The following is a 25681-nucleotide window of genomic DNA, read 5'->3' on the forward strand; positions in this document are numbered from 1 at the left end:
GAATATGCTAATATCTAATACACCGCAATCCAAAAACCAATGGCAAAGTGCCATGACGAAAAATAGGCGTACACATAGAGGCGTGCATGCCTCAATCGTAAATATGCTGACATTCGATACACCGCAATCCAAAACACAAACAAAAACAAAAATCAACAACCACCATGCCACAAAATACACCGATATAAAAGCCCATTGTTCCAATCCCTCTGTACACCAGCAACCGTATCATATATAGCAAAATCGCCATGTACAAATTATCAAGATGTACATAAAGCAAAAAGCAGATATATCTAGTATATCATGCCCTTGAGTGCACATAACTAAACATATAACAAGGATTTACTTCTAGAACACCTCTTTGGTAGCATCATCAATCGTGTTAATCATGTTTAATGTATTTACTTAAAAATTACCATCTATAAATCAGTAAAACAGACTTGGCCAATAGCTATGTGTCTAGCCCCAATGGGCGTGTTATTAACATATAGTGCATAAATAAATGAGCCTATTGCTCGAATCCTAACGTGAATTAACACTTAAATATTGTGTCCATCATACACTCCCCGTGTGTGAAAAAAAGAGGACTGTAAAAAAATTTAAAGAAAATATGGATAATTAGGCATGTGTCTAAATAAGTGAAACTAAAATTATCACCTAAAAGTGCATAAATATACATAATAGTACATAAAAACATATATCCACACATGTTAGCCACAACATGTCTCTGCCTCGATCTCGGGCATCTAGCTACACCCCAAAGGGGGAAACAAGGGGGGGGGGGATATGACAAAAAGGGAACTATATCATATAGGGCATGACAAAACTGCAGAAGGATTCAATAGGAATCGTGTAAACACTCCTTGGAGTGATACACCACACAAACAATACAATTAGAATGAAACAGTTAAAAACAAAAAACAAAAATTGGCGCATGGAGAACTGACAGAGAACAGATATTTCGTGTTGAAAAAATAATCATATCAAAAAGAGCAATTATCCAAGCAAAACCAAGCAAATCTTATAAAATAACAAAATATTTAAACAAAGTAATATTATTATAATTGTCTTAGCCCAAAGGTTGTCTAACAAAAACTTTATAATGTCAAACTGTTTGCTTGAAATCATGGACTCTCATAAATGTTACAGCGGATTATCGTGGACTCTCACAAAAACATAGAATCTCATAGGGATTCCTAAAGAATCATAAAAACAAAAAGCAAAAAGCCAAAATCAAAATTTCACAGAAAACATTGCCATCCAGTCTTTGCCCAAAGGCTATTTAACAAAAAACTCTATAATGTCAGACTATTTGCTTGAAAACTAATTCCCAAGAAAGGGGAGGCAAAAAATAATAAAAAAAGTAAAAATAAATAAAATTAGAAAAATAATAAAAAATAATAATAATAATAAAATGTATGTATGAGATCAAAAACAGGCCAAAAATTATAAAAATAGAACAAAAATTGAATCAAAAAAATTGAATCAAAAAAAAAAAATGAATCGCTGATAATGGACTCATGGACTCTCATATATGTAACAGCGGGATATCGTGGACTCTCACAGAGGCATAGAATCTCATATGGATTCCTAAAGAATCAAAAAACAAAGGACAAAAAACAAAAAGTCAAAATCAAAGTTCACAGAAAACATTGCCATCCAGTGTGGGTATTGAGTCCTCTGGGGTATATAGTCCCCAATTCATAAATCCATCTTGATTCCTTGCGTAATAGAAGATTACCCCTATTGCCTCCTCTCCTAGGGACTGGCACATGGTCAATGAGTCTAAATCTCAAATCATTGACTGAATGTCCCGCCTCCAAAAAGTGTCTCGCCACCGGTTGATCTGCCTTTCCATTCCGTATTGCCAGTCTGATGCTGGATCTATGATTGGCCATCCTGGTTTTGGCATCATCTGTCGTCTTACCAACATAAAACTTGCCACACGGGCAGTTTAATAAATACACAACAAATTTCGTAGTGCAAGTAAGGAAATACCTGATGTTATAGATTTTGTTACTTTCTGGATGGTGGAACTGGGAGCCAGTAAGCATCCCACTACAGGTCACACAGCTGATGCATCGATAACAACCCTTTTTCTTTGTTTTTAACCACGTTTGTGAACCGCCATCAGGGTTAATGTCGGCCTTTACCAAGATATCTCTAAGGTTTTTGCCCCGTCTTAAACCTATTCTTGGTGGTTTCCAATCTTTGAATGGTAAGGTGTTGTCAGCTTCTATTAATTTCCATTCTTCTTTGACCATTCTCGTTAGTGGTACTACTTCAGGGGAATATGTGGTCACAAAAGTCAATTGATTGGTGTTGTCAGATGATGTAATAGCTGCTGTGTCTCCCGTGTTTAATGCTTGAGTTTTCATATCTCGTAACTCATTTGCTTTGTATCCCCTCTGGATAAAACGTTTTGTCATCTCCTGTAGTTGTTGTTCACATGTTGTTTCATCCGTGTTGTTTCTGATTACACGTTGGTATTGAGCCTTGGGGATGTTACGGATAAGGCTAGGTTGATGGCAGCTTTTCGCATGTAATAATGAATTGCGGTCAGTTTCTTTACGGAATAGCGTTGTTCCCAGTCTGTCTTCTACCTTGAACACTCTCACGTCCAAGTAGTCCACACTGTTGTTGCTAACTGTGTGTGTAAATTTAATAGGACTTGCCAATGAATTGAGGTGGTTGATCCATTCCAGTAGACTGTTCTCACTCTCACTCCATATTAAGAACAGATCGTCGATGTAGCGACAATAATGTCTGATGCGATTGTCCTCATAAACTTTCATCAGAACTGACTCGTGTTGAGCCATGAACAAATTAGCAAAAGATGGGGCCACATTTGACCCCATTGCTGTCCCCGAAATTTGTTTGTAGAATGTAGTATCAAACAAAAAATAGTTCTCTGTTAGGCATAGAGTGAGCAGGCCAACAAGTACTTCTTCAGAGGGACCGATATATACCGCTTTTCTTAGAGTCTGTATGACTGCCTTAGTGCCTTCATGATGGGGGATTACGGTGTATAGGCTTGACACGTCTAAGGTGACCAATAAATCTTGGTCGGTGATGTTCTTTAAATTGGTAATCTTAGTAATAAAATCCTGGGAGTCCCGTATATGTGTACGCCTATTTTTCGTCATGGCACTTTGCCATTGGTTTTTGGATTGCGGTGTATTAGATATTAGCATATTCACTACTGAGGCATGCACGCTCCTATATATACGCCCATTTTTCGACATGGCACTTTGCCATTAGACAATTCTTTGTTGACATGTTTGATAGTTTTCTACAGGGCGATCGGCTACATAGTATCTAGAAAGGCGCATGTAACAAGTAACTCTGTGTGTGGTGATGCGTGTCTTTTTCGAGTGTTAGAGTTGTACCGTGGATCGCGTCCCTTGCAATAAGGGGCTGATCGGTAGCATAGTATTTTGTTTGATGGCTATAGACGTACAGCTGATCGCGTCCCTGGCAACAAGGGGCGGATCAGCAGTAGGAGGAATGACGAATTGGAGCCTATTGCAAGTCGAGTTTTGCAATCCAATGTTTGATTGGTTATTTAACAATAGACGACTTTATGATTTTTTGCATTCATTTAGACGATTGATAACCACATATGATGTTTATTGTAATTAGAGGGCATGACTACTAGCATTGGGGTCCAAAGGTAATTTGTTTTTAAAGCATTTTTTTCAATAATGTTATAACAGTCACATGCACAATTTGTATTATGTTTTCTCATTGGTCACTATATGGGTGTGTTTAATTATTCAGCCTGGATTGGCTGAACCTGAGGGGAGTGTATTTGGGAGCCTATTTAAGGCAGCTTTTGTTCAGTGTTTATTTGTCAGAGGAAGGGACTGTTGTTGTCCCGAAACGTCACAAACTACATTAAATTTCTGGTCACTTTTTGATGAAAATCCAGTGAGTGCTTCTTTTTGCTTTTTTATCATTCACCGTACAGCACCCTGGTAGTTGTTGAACGTTGGTGAGAGTGCACATACACCAATTTTTTGCCTATATATATATATATATATATATATATATATATATATATATATATATAGTAATAGGGGGTCAGGCCATCTCACAGACTGTGGGCACAGGGTACCTCCTTTTGCAGACATGTAATCTGATTCACATTTTTTTTCTGTGTTAAATGTAAAAAAAAAAAAAATATGTATTAAATTCACCTTTTTTTGGAGGGGGAAGGGGTGGTGGGGGGGCCCCTTCTTAGATTCTTGCACCTGGGCCCTGTGGTTTCTAGTTATGCCTCTGCTCCCCTTTTCAGCTGTGGTGGGTCTGCAAGCACAGTGCTAATTGCAGGTCTTAGTAACTAACAGACAGGATGCGTCTGTGCACTGCTTAGATCAGCTTGTGATGTCTAATCATAAACTCTCAGTGCTAATGTATGTTAGCTACTAATAGCTAGCTTCCTCTGCATTCATGTGATGTCTAATCATAAACTCTCAGCGCTAATGTATGTTAGCTACTAATAGCTAGCTGTCTCTGCATTCATGTGATGTCTAATCATAAACTGTCAGCGCTAATGTATGTTAGCTACTAATAGCTAGCTTCCTCTGCATTCATGTGATGTCTGATCATAAACTCTCAGTGCTAATGTATGTTAGCTACTAATAGCTAGCTTCCTCTGCATTCATGTGATGTCTAATCATAAACTTTCAGCGCTAATGTATGTTAGCTACTAATAGCTAGCTTCCTCTGCATTCATGTCATGTCTAATCATAAACTCTCAGCGCTAATGTATGTTAGCTACTAATAGCTAGCTTTCTCTGCATTCATGTGATGTCAAATCATAAACTCTCAGTGCTAATGTATGTTAGCTACTAATAGCTAGCTTCCTCTGCATTCATGTGATGTCTAATCATAAACTTTCAGCGCTAATGTATGTTAGCTACTAATAGCTAGCTTCCTCTGCATTCATGTGATGTCTAATCATAAACTCTCAGCGCTAATGTATGTTAGCTACTAATAGCTAGCTTTCTCTGCATTCATGTGATGTCAAATCATAAACTCTCAGTGCTAATGTATGTTAGCTACTAATAGCTAGCTTCCTCTGCATTCATGTGATGTCTAATCATAAACTGTCAGCGATAATGTATGTTAGCTACTAATAGCTAGCTTCCTCTGCATTCATGTGATGTCTAATCATAAACTTTCAGCGCTAATGTATGTTAGCTACTAATAGCTAGCTTCCTCTGCATTCATGTGATGTCTAATCATAAACTCTCAGCGCTAATGTATGTTAGCTACTAATAGCTAGCTTTCTCTGCATTCATGTGATGTCAAATCATAAACTCTCAGTGCTAATGTGTGTTAGCTACTAATAGCTAGCTTCCTCTGCATTCATGTGATGTCTAATCATAAACTTTCAGCGCTAATGTATGTTAGCTACTAATAGCTAGCTTCCTCTGCATTCATGTGATGTCTAATCATAAACTCTCAGCGCTAATGTATGTTAGCTACTAATAGCTAGCTTTCTCTGCATTCATGTGATGTCAAATCATAAACTCTCAGTGCTAATGTATGTTAGCTGTTAATAGCTAGCTTCCTCTGCATTCATGTGATGTCTAATCATAAACTTTCAGCGCTAATGTATGTTAGCTACTAATAGCTAGCTTCCTCTGCATTCATGTGATGTCTAATCATAAACTCTCAGCGCTAATGTATGTTAGCTACTAATAGCTAGCTTTCTCTGCATTCATGTGATGTCAAATCATAAACTCTCAGTGCTAATGTATGTTAGCTACTAATAGCTAGCTTTCTCTGCATTCATGAACCCATGGAGTAAATAGTAAATGGACACTTAAAAAGTTTCATTACTTGAATGATTGTAATTACTGTATGTGGCATGTGAAGGGCAGTGATTGCTTCAAAGTGTATTCTTCTTTTCTTCCCTTCCTATTTCCCTTCTTTCCCTTTCTCCCTGCCTTCCTCCCTCAACTCATTCTCTCAACTCCCTCTCTTCTTTCTCTCAACTCACTCCTTTGCTCTCTTTTCTCCTCTCCCTCCCCACTTTTCTCTTCTCTCTCCCTCCCTTCTTTCCCTCCCTTTTTCTACCCTCCCCTTCTTTTCTCTCCCTTCTCTCAGGGAGAAAATGGTATGAGATGCATGTAATTTAACCCACGTATAAAAGTGTTTTGCTAGCCCATTTTATTTTAAATTGTTATGGGAAAAAAAAAGTACAGACTGACGCCAAAAAAGTATTAGGGGGAAAACAGACCTAAAACCTTTTCATTTCTTTTTTAAGGAGGGGGGGGGGGGGCAGCAGGGTTTTGAGTGCCTAGGGCAGCACAAAACCTAAATACGCCCCTGAGTTCATAACTTATAGCAGTTTATACTATTATACAACAGTAAAGGAAATGCTAAGAAACTATTTATTTATATTATGTTATCTCATATTTGGGACACAAAAAGAGTGCTTTTTGATCTTATTTACAGTTTTCTTCTCTTACGCAGGAGTCTTCAGATTCGTCTGGGGGACCATAATTTAAATGTTTATGAAGGAACAGAGCAGTTTACATATGCTGATAAGATATGCCCTCATCGTGGCTTTAGTAGAATCACTTTTGACCATGACATCATGCTTCTTAAACTACCCTCATCAGTCAACCTTAATGCATATGTCCAGCTAATTCCTCTGGGATGCCCAGCGCCAGATCCTGGGACAAACTGTATTGTGTCAGGCTGGGGAACGCTCACCAGTCCAGAAGGTAAAAGGCTTCTTGTTGATAAGAACTGGTGACTATGCATCAGTTTATTGTAATGTAATATGTTCTCCCTTTGTCATATTCTTCACAAGTTTGCTAGTTTGCAAATAAAGTCTTATTAATATTAAATAACCATTACACTAATACAAATTTAAGCACAAATGATTTAGCTTTGCTTGAATTAATTATGGGTAGCAATAGGGTGGACCACAATCCTTTAGAATAATGTATCTAATGTTTTTCTACAGAAAATCACCATTAACATCTATGGGGATATTTGTAGATAAGTCATTTGATACGTTTTTCTGAACAACCCCAATGTTATTCATACAGAATATGCTTCTGAGCGTATCCTAGTATATTTTAATATTTGCTCTACATATGGTCTAGGACAGTGGTCTCAAACTACTGGCCCCAGGGCCATATGCGGCCCTCAAGATAGTTTCATCTGGTCCACCTTTGTTTAATAGGTAAACCACTAAATTTGTCTGTCAGTTTTTTTTTTAGGGTTCTAAGAGGTGTACATAGTTGATGTTCTAATTAGGGATGGGCGAATGTTTCGCAACATTCGAAAAACGGCACGAATTTTAACACATTCGTTCGTTCGAATCGAATTTCGAATGTTTACATAACATTCTAACATTCGATTTTTGAATGTTCGGTTTCTAATTTTACGATTACATTCGAAAATATTCTTTTCGAAAAATTCGAATTTAGATTGTAATAGTATTTCTAATGCTTTTTCTTTAAATGTAATATTCGAATTATGCAATATTCGAATTCGAAATTTTTTAATTTAGATTGTAATAGTATTTCTAATGCTTTTTCTTTAAATGTAATATTCGAATTATGCAATATTCGAATTAGAAAAATTTGAATTTAGATTGTAATAGTATTTATAATGCTTTTTCTTTAAATGTAATATTCGAATGATGCAATATTCGAATTCGAAAAATTCCAATTTAGATTGTAATAGTATTTCTAATGCTTTTTCTTTAAGTGTAATATTCGAATTATGCGATACACTATTCGAATTCGAAAAATTCGAATTTAGATTGTAATAGTATTTCTAATGCTTTTTCTTTAAATGTAATATTTGAATTATGCAATATTCAAATTTGAAAAATTCGAATTTAGATTGTAATAGTATTTCTAATGCTTTTTCTTTAAATGTAATATTCGAATTATGCAATATTCTATATGGAAACATTCAAAATGATATATTTGTATCTATTATGTATCAATTTACTAGATTCCCGCCCTACCACATGAACTATTGAACTTCTGAATAGTATTTGTTAAATAGAATGTTAAATTCGAAATTTCGAATGTGGACATTCGATATAATTATAAACATTCGAATTCGAAAGAAACATTCGAAAACTGTAAATAACATTCGATTTTCGAATTTTTAAGAATATTCGTTCTTATCGACATTCGGATTTAGAATTTGAATTTCGGTAATAACATTCGTTCTACATTCGAAATTCAAAAATTTACACATTCTCCCATCCCTAGTTCTAATAGGCACTCACAAGATAAATATAAAGACAAATGTCCAGTATAGTCTCCCACCATGACTTTGTTATACAGTTCCAGAATGATCACTTCATCTGGCACTCACAAGATAAATAGACAACTGTGTATGTGTACTTGGGTAAAAGTCACTTCCAGTTCTTAGAATATCCAGTTCTGGAGCACTAACTCAGTTCAAGCGGCCCACATGGGAGAGGAACACTTGGCCAGTGGCCCCCAAATACATTGAGCTTGATACCCCTGGTCTAGAAGCAAAGAAAATAACCCTAGATTTTTTTTACTGCTTAAAACATTGATTTAGGGATTGAGCAGGTGATCAATGTTTAAAGGGAAAGAAAACCCCAATTTTTTTCTTTATGATTCAGACAGAGCATGCAATTTTAAACAACATTCCAATTTACTTCTATTATCTAATTTGCCTTATTCTCTTGGTATCCTTTGCTGAAAAGCATACCTAGGTAGGCTCAGGGGCTGGAAACTGCTAATTGGTGGCTGCACATATATGCCTCTTGTCATTGGATTACAAATGGGTTCAACTAGCTCCCAGAAGTGCATTGCTCCTCTTTCTACAAATTATATCAAGAGAATGAAGCAAAGTTGATAAGACAAGTAAATTGGAAAGCTGTTTAAAATATGTATGTTCTATCTGAATCATGAAAGACATTTTTTGAGTTTCATGTCCCTTTAATTCTCAGGCAAAGAAATCCCAGAACCATTAGTGAGTGAGGTTACTAATTAGTTATGTCGCAAATTGTTTGCCGGCGAATAGTTCCCGGCGAACATAGCATGTTCGCGTTCGCCTTGGCTGGCGAACACATATGCGATGTTCGATCCGCCCCCTATTCGTCATCATTGAGTAAATTTTGACCCTGTACCTCACAGTCAGAATACACATTACAGCCAATCAGCAGCAGACCCTCCCTCCCAGACCCTCCCAGCTCCTGGGCAGCATCCATTTTAGATTCATTTGGAAGCTGCATTCTTAGTGAGAGGAGGGACAGTGTAGCTGCTGCTGATTTAATAGGGAAATCGATAGCTAGGCTAGTGTATTCAGTGTCCACTAAAGTCCTGAAGGACTCATCTGATCTCTGCTGTAAGGACAGCACCCCAAAAAGCCCTTTTGTAGGGCTAGAACATCAGTCTGCTTTTTTTTTTTTTTTCCTGTGTAATCTAATTGCAGTTGCCTGCCTGCCAGCGTGTGTGTCAGGCTCACAGCGTATACTGTACCCACTTGCCCAGTGCCACCACTCATATCTGGTGTAACAGTAGAGTACATTTAAAAAAAAAAAACTTTTTTGACTGTGAAATAATAGCAGACAGCTGCCAGTACCCAAGATGGCCGCCAATAAGGCAGATGGGGAGGGTTAGAGCGTTGTTTTGGGGGGGGGATCAGGGAGGTTGGGGGCTAAGGGGGGATACTACTCCACAGCATATGTAAATATGCTAAAAAAATTTTTTACAAAATAAAACCTTTTATTTTAGTACTGGCAGACTTTATGTCAGTACTTAAGATGGCGGGGACACTTGTGGGGTGGGGGAGGGAAGGGAGCTGTTTGGGAGGGATCAGGGGTGCTTCCAGCTGCTTTCCGGTTATTGCAGGGATGTCTCGATATGGAGGCATCCTGCAATAACCTTTGGTAGCCATCCGATGCAGAGAGAGCCACTCTGTGGCCCTCTCTGCACCGGAGATCGGTGGCTTTCCTCGTTGGTGGGTGGGAGCAGACTTGGGAGGCGGGTGGCGGCCATCGATGGTCCTGGTCATGTGGAGGGGGGCGGGATCGTGGGTGGGGATGACCGGGGGCACGCACGGATGCGCACGCGTGCACGGGAGGGTGGGGGCGGGCGCGTGCACGGGGAGGGAGCGGGTGGGAACCGCTACACTACAGAAAAAGCTGTTATAAAAAATGTTTAAAAAACGCAAAATAAGTAAAAAAAAAAAAACGATCAGTGAGGTGGTGGGGGTTTGTCTGTTGGGGGGGGGAAGCTACACTACAGAAAAAAAACAAACAAACAAAAAAAGCCCTTTTTTTTGTCAAACTGGGTACTGGCAGACAGCTGCCAGTACCCAAGATGGCCCCCAATAAGGCAGATGGGGAGGGTTAGAGAGCTGTTTTTGGGGGGATCAGGGAGGTTGGGGGCTAAGGGGGGATGCCACACTGCAGCATATGTAAATATTCTTAAAAAAAATTAAAAAAAATTTAAAAAAACTTTTATTTTAGTACTGGCAGTTTCTGCCAGTACTTAAGATGGCGGGGACAATTGTGGGTTGGGGGAGGGAAAGGAGCTGTTTGGGAGGGATCAGGGGGTCTGATGTGTCAGGTGGGAGGCTGATCTCTACACTAAAGCTAAAATTAACCCTGCAAGCTCCCTACAAACTACCTAATTAACCCCTTCACTGCTAGCCATAATACACGTGTGATGCGCAGCAGCATTTAGTGGCCTTCTAATTACCAGAAAGCAAAGCCAAAGTCATATATGTCTGCTATTTCTGAACAAAGGGGATCCCAGAGAAGCAGTTACAACCATTTGTGCCATAATTGCACAAGCTGTTTGTAAATAATTTCAGTGAGAAACCTAAAATTGAGAAAAAATTTAAGTTTTTTTAAAATTTGATCGCATTTGCCGATGAAATGGTGGCATGAAATATACCAAAATGGGCCTAGATCAATACTTTGGGTTGTCTACTACACTACACTTAAGCTAAAATTAACTCTACAAGCTCCCTACATGCTCCCTAATTAACCGCTTCACTGCTGGGCATAAAACACGTGTGGTGCGCAGTGGCATTTAGCAGCCTTCTAATTACCAAAAAGCAACGCCAAAGCCATATAAGTCTGCTATTTCTGAACAAAGGGGATCCCAGAGAAGCATTTACAACCATTTATGCCATAATTGCATAAGTTGTTTGTAAATAATTTCTGTGAGAAACCTAAAGTTTGTGAAAAAGTGAACAATTTTTTTTTATTTGATCGCATTTGGCGGTGAAATGGTGGCATGAAATATACCAAAATGGGCCTAGATCAATACTTTGGGTTGTCTACTACACTACACTTAAGCTAAAATTAACTCTACAAACTCCCTACATGCTCCCTAATTAACCCCTTCACTGCTGGGCATAAAACACGTGTGGTGCGCAGTGGCATTTAGCAGCCTTCTAATTACCAAAAAGCTACACCAAAGCCATATAAATCTGCTATTTCTGAACAAAGGGGATCCCAGAGAAGAATTTACAACCATTTATGCCATAATTGCATAAGTTGTTTGTAAATAATTTCTGTGAGAAACCTAAAGTTTGTGAAAAAGTGAACAATTTTTTTTTATTTGATCGCATTTGGCGGTGAAATGGTGGCATGAAATATACCAAAATGGGCCTAGATCAATACTTTGGTTTGTCTACTACACTACACTTAAGCTAAAATTAACTCTACAAGCTGCCTACATGCTCCCTAATTAACCCCTTCACTGCTGGGCATAAAACACGTGTGGTGCGCAGTGGCATTTAGCAGCCTTCTAATTACCAAAAAGCAACGCCAAAGCCATATAAGTCTGCTGTAATGGCATGTCTGGCACACAGTGTTGGGGCAAGGGTCCATCTGACCACTGATACCTGGTCTGCAAAGCATGGTCAGGGTAGGTATATCACCTACACTGCGCACTGTGAAGCGGGCGTAACCCTTACACGTAACCTTTACACTACCTGATTGATACAACATCATACCTGATATTTTAAAGCACGTTATTCCAAACAATTTAGGAATGTTAGGTGATTTATGCCCTTTATGGATTAAAACCAGACTCTGCATCAACTATGTAATTTTCCATGGGAGTTTTGCCATGGATCCCCCTCCGGCATGCCACAGTCCAGGTGTTAGTGCCCTTGAAACAACTTTTCCATCACTATTGTGGGCAGAAAGAGTCCCTGTGGGTTTTAAAATTCGCCTGCCTATTGAAGTCTATGGCGGTTTGCCCGGTTCACCGTTTCGCAAACTTTTGTGGAAGTTCGAGTTCTCCGTTCGCGAACTCAAATTTTTAGGTTCGCGACATCACTATTACTAATACCCACTTTTAATACATTCAGATAGACACATTATTACAGTTAACTATTTGCCACTAGCAAATTTTATATTTATGTACTAATATATTAATCAGAGATAAATAAATGTCAGGTGATTGTTGATAGGATGGGCATATGTTTTGCCATGTTTTCATAAAACAGGGAATGTTGGCCACATTTGTATGCGTTATTCAAAATACAAAGATAATGGGCTAGAATACAAGCGGAGCACTAATTTATCTTGAGCCCGTAAATGGGCAAATTTGCTGTTTATAGGCACACGATAAATAACCAGCAAGTGGCTGGATAAAGTTACCACAAGCTCGCCGTAGCATTTAGCGCTCTGGAATTTTAAAAAAATGTGCCCCAAATTGCCCCCAAACCTAAGTGTTAGGTTCCTTTATGAATAAAAAAATGTAGCATGTTTAATTGTGGGGTGTTGGAAAAAATGGCATTGAAAAGTGCCTTTACATTGTGGTCTATGGGAACTGTGTTTCCTCTATAAGTATATATGTATATGCTTATATACATATATATTTATGTGTTAATATGTGTATAAACACATAAATACATATGCATATATTCATATACATATATATATCACTTTTGCTTCCCATCGCTGGGTGACTTACCCACTTCACTGCTCTAGGTTCTCTGTTATGTCTCACGGCATGAGAACGAGGTTCCCATTGGAACCTATGGAAGCTTGCTCTCGTAGGCGCAAAGCTACTCTGTAATGCGAATGTGAGGTTGCATCCGCATTACACCTAATGAAATACCAGCCCACATTTGCATGCACTGGTATTACTGAGTGGAGTGCAAATATCTCCCTCGCAAAAGGTAACTGCAGGATACACTTATGAACAAAAAAAAATATTTTTAATTTGTTTACTTATTAAAAATAGTCATATTTTACTAATCTCTGGTCTTGAAAAAATGAATAATATTTTCTGAATACAACATAATTGAGTTGTTTTTATTCAATCGCAATTAACAACACAAAACTAAAAAACGTACAGCAATTGGCCTATTCTCAAAAGCACCTTCTCTTTGCTTGCCACTTGTACTTCTGGAGCATCTCTTGTCACTGGCCCTTTTTAACCTTTGTTTTAATATTAGTAGTAGTTAGATGCTAGATTGTTGAATAAGAGTTTGGAAGTAAAAATCCCCATCTCTAATATCCACTACAGCATCTTCCTATCTATTTGTATCCATTTGTATATATGTTAATAAAGTGTAATTGTTTACCCCCTTTTGATACTTACAGTGTATAATTCTACAGTTTCACTTGACTTTAATGTCATAAATCCCTTAATTTTCCCTAATCCCTTTATTACTGTCCAACAGTAGTCAGCAAGTGTTCCATCTAACCTGATATCTTCATTAACAGTAGTCAGCAAGCATAGTAGCATTCCATTTACCCTGATATCTTCACTAACAGTAGTCAGCAAGCATAGTAGCATTCCATTTACCCTGATATCTTCACTAACAGTAGTCAGCAAGCATAGTAGCATTCCATTTACCCTGATATCTTCACTAACAGTAGTCAGCAAGCATAGTAGCATTCCATTTACCCTGATATCTTCACTAACAGTAGTCAGCAAGCAAAGTAGCGTTCCATTTACCCTGATATCTTCACTAACAGTAGTCAGCAAGCATAGTAGCATTCCATTTACCCTGATATCTTCACTAACAGTAGTCAGCAAGCATAGTAGCATTCCATTTACCCTGATATCTTCACTAACAGTAGTCAGCAAGCATAGTAGCATTCCGTTTACCCTGATATCTTCACTAACAATAGTCAGCAATCATAGTAGCATTCCATTTACCCTGATATCTTCACTAACAGTAGTCAGCAAGCATAGTAGCATTCCATTTACCCTGATATCTTCACTAACAGTAGTCAGCAAGCATAGTAGCATTCCATTTTCCCTGATATCTTCACTAACAGTAGTCAGCAAGCATAGTAGCGTTTCATTTACCCTGATATCTTCACTAACAGTAGTCAGCAAGCATAGTAGCATTTCATTTACCCTGATATCTTCACTAACAGTAGTCAGCAAGCATAGTAGCGTTTCATTTACCCTGATATCTTCACTAACAGTAGTCAGCAAGCATAGTAGCATTCCATTTACCCTGATATCTTCACTAACAGTAGTCAGCAAGCATAGTAGCATTCCATTTACCCTGATATCTTCACTAACAGTAGTCAGCAAGCATAGTAGTGTTCCCTTTCATGCCACCATTTCACCGCCAAATGAGATCAAATAAAAAAAAAACGTTACATTTTTCACAATTTTAGGTTTCTCACTGAAATCATTTACAAACAGCTTGTGCAATTATGGCACAAATGGTTGTAAATGCTTCTCTGGGATCCCCTTTGTTCAGAAATAGCAGACATATATGGCTTCGGCATTGCTTTTTGGTAATTAGAAGGCCGCTAAATGCTGCTGCGCACCACACGTGTATAATGCCCAGCAGTGCAGGGGTTAATTAGGGAGCTTGTATGGTTAATTTTAGCTTTAGTGTAGTGTAGAAGACAACCCAAAGTATTGATCTAGGCCCATTTTGGTATATTTCATGCCACCATTTCACCGCCAAATGCGATCAAATTAAAAAAAAAAAACATTACATTTTTCACAATTTTAGGTTTCTCACTGAAATTATTTACAAACAGCTTGTGCAATTATGGCACAAATGGTTGTAAATGCTTCTCTGGGATCCCCTTTGTTCAGAAATAGCAGACATATATGACTTTGGCGTTGCTTTCTGGTAATTAGAAGGCCGCTAAATGCTGCTGCGCATCACACGTGTATTATGGCTAGCAGTGAAGGGGTTAATTAGGGAGTTTGTAGGGAGCTTGCAGGGTTAATTTTAGCTTTAGTGTAGAGATCAGCCTCCCACCTGACACATCAGACCCCCTGATCCCTCCCAAACAGCTCCCTTCCCTCCCCCACCCCACAATTGTCCCCGCCATCTTAAGTACTGGCAGAAAGTCTGCCAGTACTAAAATAAAAGTTTTTTTAAAAACTTTTTTAAGCATATTTACATATGCTGCAGTGTGGCATCCCCCCTTAGTCCCCAACCTCCCTGATCCCCCCAAAAACAGCTCTCTAACCCTCCCCATCTGCCTTATTGGGGGCCATCTTTAAACATTTTTTATAACAGCTTTTTCTGTAGTGTAGCAGTTCCCACCCGCTCCCTCCCCGTGCACGCGCCCGCCCCCGCCCTCCCGTGCACGCGTGCGCATCAGTGCGTGGCCCTGGTCATTCCCGCCCCCCTCCACATGACCAGGGCCATCGATGGCCGCCACCCACCTCCCAAATCTGCTCCCACCCACCAACGAGGAAAGCCACCGATCTCCGGTGCAGAGAGGGCCACAGAGTGGCTCTCTCTGCATCGGATGGCTACCAAAGGTTATTGCAGGATGCCTCCATATCGAGGCATCACTGCAATAACTGGAAAGCAGCTGGAAGCAAGCAGGATCGCTTCCAGCTGCTTTCCACACCGAGGACGTGCAGGGTACGTCCTCAGGCGTTAACTGCCTTTTTTTTGAGGAAGTACCCTGCACGTCCTCGGTCGTTAAGGGGTTAAATGACATCATCCAAGATGGCGTCCCTCGAATTCCGATTGGCTGATAGGATTCTATCAGCCATTCGAATTAAGGTAGGAAAAATCAGATTGGCTGATTTAATCAGCCAATCGGATTGAAGTTCAATCCAATTGGCTGATTGCATCAGCCAAAAGGATTGACCTTGTATTCTATTGGCTGATCCAATCAGCCAATCGGATTGAACTTCAATCCGATTGGCTGATTAAATCAGCCAATCAAATTTTTCTTACCTTAATTCCGATTGGCTGATAGAATCCTATCAGCCAATCAGAATTCGAGGGACGCCATCTTGGATGACGTCATTTAAAGGAACCGTCATTCGTCGAGTAGTCGTCGTGCTGGAAGGATGCTCTGCGTCGGATGTCTTCAAGATGGAGCCGCTCCTCATCGGATGGAAGAAGATAGAAGATGCCGCTTGGATGAAGACTTCTGCCGGTCCGGATGTCCTCTTCTGCTCCGATCGGATGAAGACTTCTGCCCGGATCGGATGACCACTTGTGCCCGGCTGGGTGAAGACGGCTCAAGGTAGGGTGATCTTCAATGGGGTAGTGTTAGGTTTTTTTAAGGGGGGATTGGGTGGGTTTTGGAGTAAGGTTGGGTGTGGGTGGTGGGTTGTAATGTTGGGGGGGTGTATTTCTTTTTTACAGGTAAAAGAGCTGATTACTTTGGGGCAATGCCCCGCAAAAAGCCCTTTTAAGGGCTATTTGTAATTTAGTATAGGGTAGGGCATTTTATTATTTTGGGGGGCTTTTTTATTTTAATAGGGGGCTTAGATTAGGTGTAATTAGTTTAAACTTCTTGTAATTTTTTTTATTTTCTGTAATTTAGTGTGGGGGGGTTGTACTATAGTTTATTTTATTTAATTGTATTTATTTTTAGCTAATTGTTGTTAATGTATTTAATTAATTTAATGATAGTGTAGTGTTAGGTGTAATTGTAACTTAGGTTAGGGTTTACTTTACAGGTACATTTGTAATTATTTTAACTAGGTAGCTATTAAATAGTTATTAACTTTTTAATAGCTATTGTACCTAGTTAAAATAAATACAAAGTTGCCTGTAAAATAAAAATAAATCCTAAAATAGCTACAATGTATTTATTAATTATATTGTAGCTATCTTAGGGTTTATTTTATAGGTAAATATTTAGTTTTAAATAGGAATACTTTAGTTAATAATAGTAATATTATTTAGATTTATTTAAATAATAATTAAGTTAGGGGGTGTTAGGGTTAGACTTAGGTTTAGGGGTTAATAACTTTATTATAGTGGTGGCGACGCTGCCGGCGGCGGATTAGGGGTTAATAGATTTAATAGGCTATGTGGGCTATGGCGGTTTAGGGGTTAATAATTTAGTTATTACTTGTGGTGTGGGCTATGGCGGTTTAGGGGTTAATAATTAGGCTTATTGCGTTGTGGGGGGTTGTCGGTCTAGGTGTTAATACATTTATTATTAGGAGTGAGAGGGGGGATTGCGGATATAGGGGTATACGTGTCGGGCTTATTTTTGGGAGGCGTGTTAGACAGTTACGGGAGATTTAACATTTTTGTTACTTTTCTTAGGCGCCGGCAGTTTCTAAAGTGCCGTAAGTCACTGGCGACCTAGGAAATGCCGGCGCAATATATGTAATGCCCCGATGTGCGAGGTGAAATTACTGTCGAAGCAGGTTTCCACGCTTGCGCCGAAACCTATGCCGTATATCGGATCGTGCCCCCTGTGCCTACAGTCTGTGAGATGGTCTGACCCCTTATTACTATATATAGTGACACTGTTTAACCCACCAGTACTATATATAGTGAGTTAGTGACACAGTCTGTAATCTGCCGGTGAGATGGCGGGCTGACCCTACCCACCCCAGTACTTTATAAAGTGACCACTATAGTCAGTGACATGGTCCAGCCCCCAGTACTGTATATAGTGGTACTGTATAGTGACACTGTTTACCCTCGTCCCCCCTGGCTGTAGTAACAAGGTCTGTAAATTGCTGGTTCCACAAACATACACACAGTCACATACATACATCAACAGATACACATACACAAACACACATAAACACCAATGGGTAAAACAGAAACACTAACCCCTGTAGTCAGAGACAGAGACACTAGTGAAGCATCACATCACACTCACATGATATCAGTGCAGGCAGTGGCAGGTCAACATTTTATTTTGAATTTTTTTTTTTTTTTAAGCTAGGCCCCCACCCTCGGGGGCCCGGTTGCAGTTGCGACCTCTGCACCCCCTGCAGTTCTGTCCCTGCTGCCCTTGTCTAGCAGTTATCAGTGTTTGTTATGTAATTTATTAATATTTATATTATTGTATACAATTATATTGAAAACAAAATATTCTTTCAAACAAAAAATTAGAAATCTTATTGCAGATGTAGGAAATAAAATAAATACAACTCTATAATTAACCAAATGTACCTCTATATACTTTTTTTTTTTAAATCCACAGAAACCTATCCTGATGTACTTCAGTGTGTGAATGTAACAACTGTTTCAGGATCTCAGTGCCAAGAATCATATCCATCTGACAATATAACTGATAATATGTTGTGTGCTGGAGTCATGGAAGGGGGGAAAGATACTTGCCAGGTGAGACTTTTCACATTTTCCGTAAATACATGATATGTCAAAATATAAAGCATAGCATTGTGTTCCTCATTAGCCCTTTCATGTTTTATCAGACTAATGATTAATTTCATTAGTTGGAACATACAACATGACTCACACATAAGAATTGAGTTCAATTTTCCTTTCAAGAAGCTGTTTTTAAAGGGATACTGTACTACATACAGCATTAATTGTGCAAAGTAATTGCATTGAAAATGCATGTTTTAAAATAGTAATTTTGGTAGCACACTGTACGCTGTTTTGCTATATGTACTCCTTGAAAGGTATTTTGAATATTTTTATCTTATCTTATTTGCTGTAGCCAGCTAGAGGCAGTTATAAAGGATCTTCTACAGTGATCAAACAATCACACTGTATCATTTAGCAGAGTTTGTTATTATTCCTCTCTTGAGGCAAAAGAAAGACCCCAATTGTCAACATTAAGCAAAATAATTTAACCCTTTCATGACAGGGCTAATTTGTCTACATCGGAACATCGTTCTGATGTAAACAAATTCAAATCCCGCGATCGTGCACGAGATCGCAAGATTTCAATGATGGGATTGGTTTAAGGGGGCATCCCTATGATGCGTGAGAAGGTTAATCCTAGGCGCCAAACTGTGAGGCTAAGGTTTGCAAAATATTTATTACAACTCAAAGTTCAAAGAATAAAAGCAAAATTAAAATGCGAACCTAAAAATACAATTTAAAATACAATATAAAAAGGCATGGATCCACGCTAGTAACAATGAGGATAAGATTGTGAAATATATATATGTACTATAACAATATACACAGGGCAATTCTGGAATGACAGCAATAACACAAATGTGCTGCAAAGTGACTTGGTGCAATACTCCAAAGTGCTAAAAATGGGATAGTGACAACCAATAAAAATCAATAAAAATCAAAAAACTTTGAAAAATGTCCAGTGTGTAAAAAATGTGTGTTCCAAAAATAAAAGTCAGTGCAAAAAATAATAGTCAGTGCAAGAATAAAAGTTCACAACCTGGGTCCAAAAATGAATCCGCTGGGGTACTCCTATAGGTGTGTATCCAAACAATGTTAGTGTGTTAGCAAGTGTTTGCTATTGATGTCCAGTAAAAAACAAAAACAAAAACAAAACAAGGATTGTTGGTGATGGTGTTGCCAGCCTGAGTAGGCAGATATGGTGATGAAAAGTGCACAATAAAAAAGGGGCACAGTAAAAACAATTCCAAAGGTAAAAAAGTAAGGAAAAAAACCTGTGAAGAGAAAGATAAAATGCAATGTGTAGAAAAATCACAATATGTTCCTCCAATTAAAATAAGGCTTACCAGTGTTGTCTACGTGTTTCGGCCTTCTCTGGGCCTTTATCAAGACTGGTGTGTACTACATACTGATGGCCTTATATAGGGGTTGTATAATTGCAACCGGAAGTGCTTTGATTTAGCCATTTCCGGTTTGGCGAATTTTTATATATATATTCAAAATTGTTAATAAATGAATCAGAAAGTCTATTTCCTATCAGAATTAGTAGATAAAGTGGTGTTTTGTTATTATTACTATTTGGGGAGTCTCTGTTTGTGGTCTGTTATGTTTTTACGAATCCTCCGTATTTCCTATGACGTCACTTCCGGTAGACAATTTCTCATACGGATTTATATTATATATATTATTGTATTCTTTTCAGTCTGTTGTCTTTACTGTTTGTTGTTTTGACTCATATATAATAAGTGGCCGCATATTGAATGGGGTTATACCAGCTTTTTTGTATATATTTCTTATCCGTTTTTGTAGTGTCCTGATTGGTCGTGACGTCAGAGCTGTAGTTAGATCAATAATAAGCAGGACCGCAATGTGAGTCACTAGCGTATAATTCTGTGTGTCCTTAAAATGATCTGTGGGGTGATTCCGTGTATGCCAATCATAGTGTACATGATGGATATTATATTTGGATGGTTATATACTGGATATATCCTTAGAGCGTTAACAATGAACCCTACATGATCAGTATGGTATATAACTAAGAGCTATATTATGAACCCTACCTATAACCATCCAAATATAATATCCATCATGTACACTATGATTGGCATACACAGAATCACCCCACAGATCACAGGTTTTTTTCCTTACTTTTTTACCTTTGGAATTGTTTTTACTGTGCCCCTTTTTTATTGTGCACTTTTCATCACCATATCTGCCTACTCAGGCTGGCAACACCATCACCAACAATCCTTGTTTTGTTTTTGTTTTTTACTGGACATCAATAGCAAACACTTGCTAACACACTAACATTTTTTGGATACACACCTATAGGAGTACCCCAGCGGATTCATTTTTGGACCCAGGTTGTGAACTTTTATTCTTGCACTGACTATTATTTTTTGCACTGACTTTTATTTTTGGAACACACATTTTTTACACACTGGACATTTTTCAAAGTTTTTTGATTTTTATTGATTTTTATTGGTTGTCACTACCCCATTTTTAGCACTTTGGAGTATTGCACCAAGTCACTTTGCAGCACATTTGTGTTATTGCTGTCATTCCAGAATTGCCCTGTGTATATTGTTATAGTACATATATATATTTCACAATCTTATCCTCATTGTTACTAGCGTGGATCCATGCCTTTTTATATTGTATTTTAAATTGTATTTTTAGTATCGCATTTTAATTTTGCTTTTATTCTTTGAACTTTGAGTTGTAATAAATATTTTGCAAACCTTAGCCTCACAGTTTGGCGCCTAGGATTAACCTTCTCACGTATCATTGCTTCTAGGTGATAACTAGGTATCACCTTCCTGGGCCAATAAGGTTTTAGTGGGCGCTGGGATATCTTTGTATTGGCATCCCTATGATGCCAGCCCTAGACCACGATCGCATAATGGAAGCACCGTTGGCTTCAGGACAGCCAAACAGCTAGGACGTTCTATTCCGTCGTAACGGCGCTAAAGCACAGTGCGGGTAGGATGGAATAGAACGTCAGAAAGGCATTTAAAGGTTAACAGAAATGTCATTGCCATTGCTTTGCATAGGTGAATATTTGATGGCAAATAATTTTTTTAGTTTAACGTCCCTTTAATATCCCCAATGGAAAGCTAAAGAGAACCGGTAAGTATATATTTTCATGATAATATCTATATAAATATAGATATTACCTATACAAAATTGTTGATAACAAATATGAGATCTATCTGAATGCAGTAACACTGTGCCAAATACCTCAATCCATATATATATAGGGAAAACCGGAGTGTGTTAAAACTTAATATTATGCTTAATAGAAATGAAATTACACAATGCACTTTACCTTAAATTTGCTGTAAATTTCATATGAATAGGTTTTCCTTTCAGAACAATTAGTGTTTTGAGAATTTAGTTTTATAACTGAGAAAAAACAGTGAGAACTATAGTGCGAAAATGATTATAGAATTGAGATTGAATTTGAGAGAAAATTTCATATAAGCCCATGTTTAGCCTATTTACGTAAAAACAACAATTATGCTTTGTATTTTGTAGATTTAAGAACACATTTCTTGCTAGTTTTGCACATCCAGTGTACTTAAATTACATTTTACGCTGTACATAGTTAATACAATTTATTCCTGTGTAATTTATCTACAAATTTTATGTTTTTTTAATTTTATTTTATTTTATTTTTGAAAATATTAATGCTAGATTTATTTATAGTTTAATCTTAGTTTTTTTTATTTCACAGGTAAGTTTTTATTTATTTTAAGGCATTTATATTGTAACTTTAATTTAAAGTTAGTGGTTGTTAGGTTTAGGGGTTAATAGTTTTATTTTGTGTGTCGAGATGTGAGGTGGTGGCGGTTTAGGGGTTAATAGGTTTATTTTAGTAGTTGCAATGTGGGGGATGGAGGTTTAGGGGTTATTAGGTTTATTTTATTAGTAGCGATGTGGGGGGTTGGCGGTTTAGAGGTTAATAGTTTTATTTAGTGTTGGTGATGTCGGGGGCAGCGGATTAGGGGTATTTAGACTAGGGGTTTATGTTAGGGTGTTAGGTTTTTACATAACCTTCTCGTCTCCATAGACATCAATGGGGAATTAGTTATAGCGATCGCCATTCCGCAACCACAGGTGTGTGTTTTTTTCTAACACTTTTTCTCCTTTGATGCCTAAAGGAGAAAACGTGCACAAGCGTGTAAAGTCAGGAATTGGCTTTTGTGCGGTACCATAATGCACAGCACAAGAAGGTTTTTCTGTAACTTATAATGGCAGTGCTATGGAAAGTGTGGTACCGCTAAATTTTTAGCGTTACTTATGCACCGGGTTTAGCGCACAACTTGTAATCTCTGTGAATTTTTGCTGAAAATGTTTCCACTGCAATGCAGTATACGCCCCTTTGTGAGGCACCCTGTTTTCAGGGTAAAAATTGGCTTTTTATAATTCCACCAGGGAAATATAAGGACTAGCGATTCTTATATAATTAACTGTAAATTAACATTTTATTATTACTTATCTCTTCTACCTTCTCGCCTACACTCCCACTGGGAGTGTACTTTCTTCTGCAGGCTATGTTGACATAGCTTCTTTATAGCCAATACTTAATTACAGAAACTTTCAGTATAGCTAGAGATACCAAAGGCAAAATCAGTTATTTCAGATGCCGATATAAAAGTAATGGAACTTTTTGTAAACAATTTAATACAGTCCAGCAGGTAAAATGGATAAAGTCTAAATAATAATATTTAAATTATGACCTTCACATACAAAGTTCTCACTAGCACTGCACCCTCATATATATCTGCCCTTGATGCAAATATCTCCTACCTGTCCCATCCTCTCTGCCCATGAGATACTTCTCTTCACGTCTCTCATTACTCACATTCATTACTCACATTCATTACTCACATTCATTACTCACATTCCTGTCTACAATACTTTTCCAGAACTGCACCTATTTGTGCCGTTTTTTACATTCCTTAAAATGATATCTGTCCAGGGATCCATATGATCCATATGATCTACAGTAGGACAATTCCTCTCCCCCGATCTCACAAGTATGTCCTTCAGTCTGTAAGCTCACACGTCCACTTGTCCTGCTGATCATCACATGTTCAGGTGGTTTACAGCTAACAGTGACTCACAAGCATGGTCTTCTACTTATGATTCATGCAAATGTCTTTTCATTATTGTATTCTGTTGTTGTGTTGGGTAGTATGTTGACTCTTTATAAAAGAACAATAATAATAATGATAATACTGATAATGATGATAATAGCACCTGTAGTGGGATTCTGCTTTATTTTAACAACTTTATTTAAATGATGCTACTATAACTTAGTGTTTGTTCTAACATAGGGAGACTCCGGAGGACCTTTGGTTTGTGGCTCTGAGCTTCATGGAATCACATCCTGGGGAAATACTCCATGTGGGGAACCCAATAAACCAGGAATATATACTAAAGTCTGCAATTACCTGAGCTGGATCCAAGAAACTATTAGCACAGGAGATTGTGTGCAATAATACTACAAATCTTCCCTGCAAATGCCAAGATCAGCAATAATGGGATAGCTTCAGTTGTAACAGTAGAGGGAAATTATTCTGATTATAAATACAATGTTATTGATATAGGGAAAACTGTGCAACATAAATGCAATACCCAGATGATCTCTGTCACATGCATCATTAAAGACTTAAAAATGAGAAGTAGCCCAAAAAAATACTTATTTTCAAACGTGTATAACAATTTTAGAGTCAATTATGTTTAGAATGTTGCAAATGTACACTAACCATAATCAAAAATGAACTGAATGCAATGCTCAGATTCTTTCTGATGTTTCTTGTCTGACTAATTATTTCTTAATACAAATAAAATATATTTAATTTTCTAAACACATGACAGGAGGGAATCTTTTGCAAGTAAATTGTGTAAACCTGTATGAAACCAACTGGGGGATTTTTTTTTTAAAGAAACATGATTTAGATTAATGATGTGTCAGATAGAGCATAAAACCTAAAGGATCAGTATACAGGTGGCCCTCGTTTTACAACGGTTCAATTTACACTGTTTCAGAATAACAACCTTTTTTCCAGTCATGTGACTGCTATTGAAAAGCATTGAGAAGCAGTGCATTTATTAAAATAGCCAGTTGGTGGAGCTGTCCGCTTGTGTTGCAGCAAAGCCAAGCAAGCTGAAAGTAATCAATTTAACCAGACTTGAGCTATGGAGCAGAATTCAAAGGAACAAGATCTTCCTGTCTATAAATCTGTCCAGATTGAAATGCATAAAAAGAACTGTTTGCAGAAAAATGCAAGTGAAGTCTGTGTTGTGTGATTATTTTATTAGGTTTATAATGCTGTTTAGCATTTAAAGTCTTCATTTCAAAGCTTTAAAAATAATGTATTAGGTGTTACTTATGAAAATTTTGAGAGGGGCCTGGAACCTATCTCCCTCACTTCCCAATGACTTACATTATAAACTGGGTTTCAATTTACAACGGTTTCAATTTACAACCATTCCTTCTGGAACCTAACCCCGGCGTAAACTGAGGGCTACCTGTACTGTGAAATTGTTCTTCCCTTAATGTATTTCCAATGACTTGTTATACCAATTGCAGAGTATAAAGTAGCTGGTTTTGTGACTTGATACTACAGCCTATTACAATAGGTTGAGCTTGCAGGTAACATTCGATCTCAATATGTTCTCACTTTGTGTACACACACTTACTTCTTTATCTTATATTAGTCTGCAAACCAAAGCTCAATACTTAAAGAGAACAATGGAAAATTATAATTTTATTAGTTATTTCTTCTAAACCCCACCAGGAGTGTAATTTCTTCTGCTCGCTGTGTCTTCATTGTCTGTCAAGCCTGGATTTAATACCAGAAACTTTCAGTTTAGGTGTGGATACCTCTGGCTAAATCAGCCTTTTCAAATGCCAAAATAAGGGTAAAGTTATTTCTTCTAAAGCCCACCAGGAGTGTAATTTCTTCTGCTGGCTGTGTCTTCATTACCTGTCAAACCTGGATTTAAGACCAGAAACTTTCAGTATAGGTGAGGATACCTCGGGCTAAATCAGCCTTTTAAATGCAGAAATAAGGGTAAAGGAGCTATTAAATAAACTGCAACAGGAAAAATGGATCATTGGGAACAAATTAAATAGGAGAACATT

At 37.9% G+C, this 25681-nt stretch overlaps 1 protein-coding gene across 1 annotated transcript in view; it reads left to right on the plus strand.

The window, feature by feature from the left end:
- Window positions 1-24401, plus strand: part of LOC128638171 (trypsin) — a 37260-nt gene extending 12859 nt beyond the window's left edge. The window contains exons 3-5 of the mRNA XM_053690034.1: window positions 6487-6740; window positions 18398-18537; window positions 23868-24401. Of these exons, the coding sequence (XP_053546009.1) occupies window positions 6487-6740; window positions 18398-18537; window positions 23868-24032 (559 nt within the window). The 3' untranslated portion in view covers window positions 24033-24401. The remainder of the gene's footprint in view (window positions 1-6486; window positions 6741-18397; window positions 18538-23867) is intronic.
- Window positions 24402-25681: the final 1280 nt, after the last annotated feature.

The sequence above is a fragment of the Bombina bombina genome, chromosome 8 (genome assembly GCF_027579735.1).
Source record: "Bombina bombina isolate aBomBom1 chromosome 8, aBomBom1.pri, whole genome shotgun sequence".
NCBI lineage: Eukaryota > Metazoa > Chordata > Amphibia > Anura > Bombinatoridae > Bombina > Bombina bombina.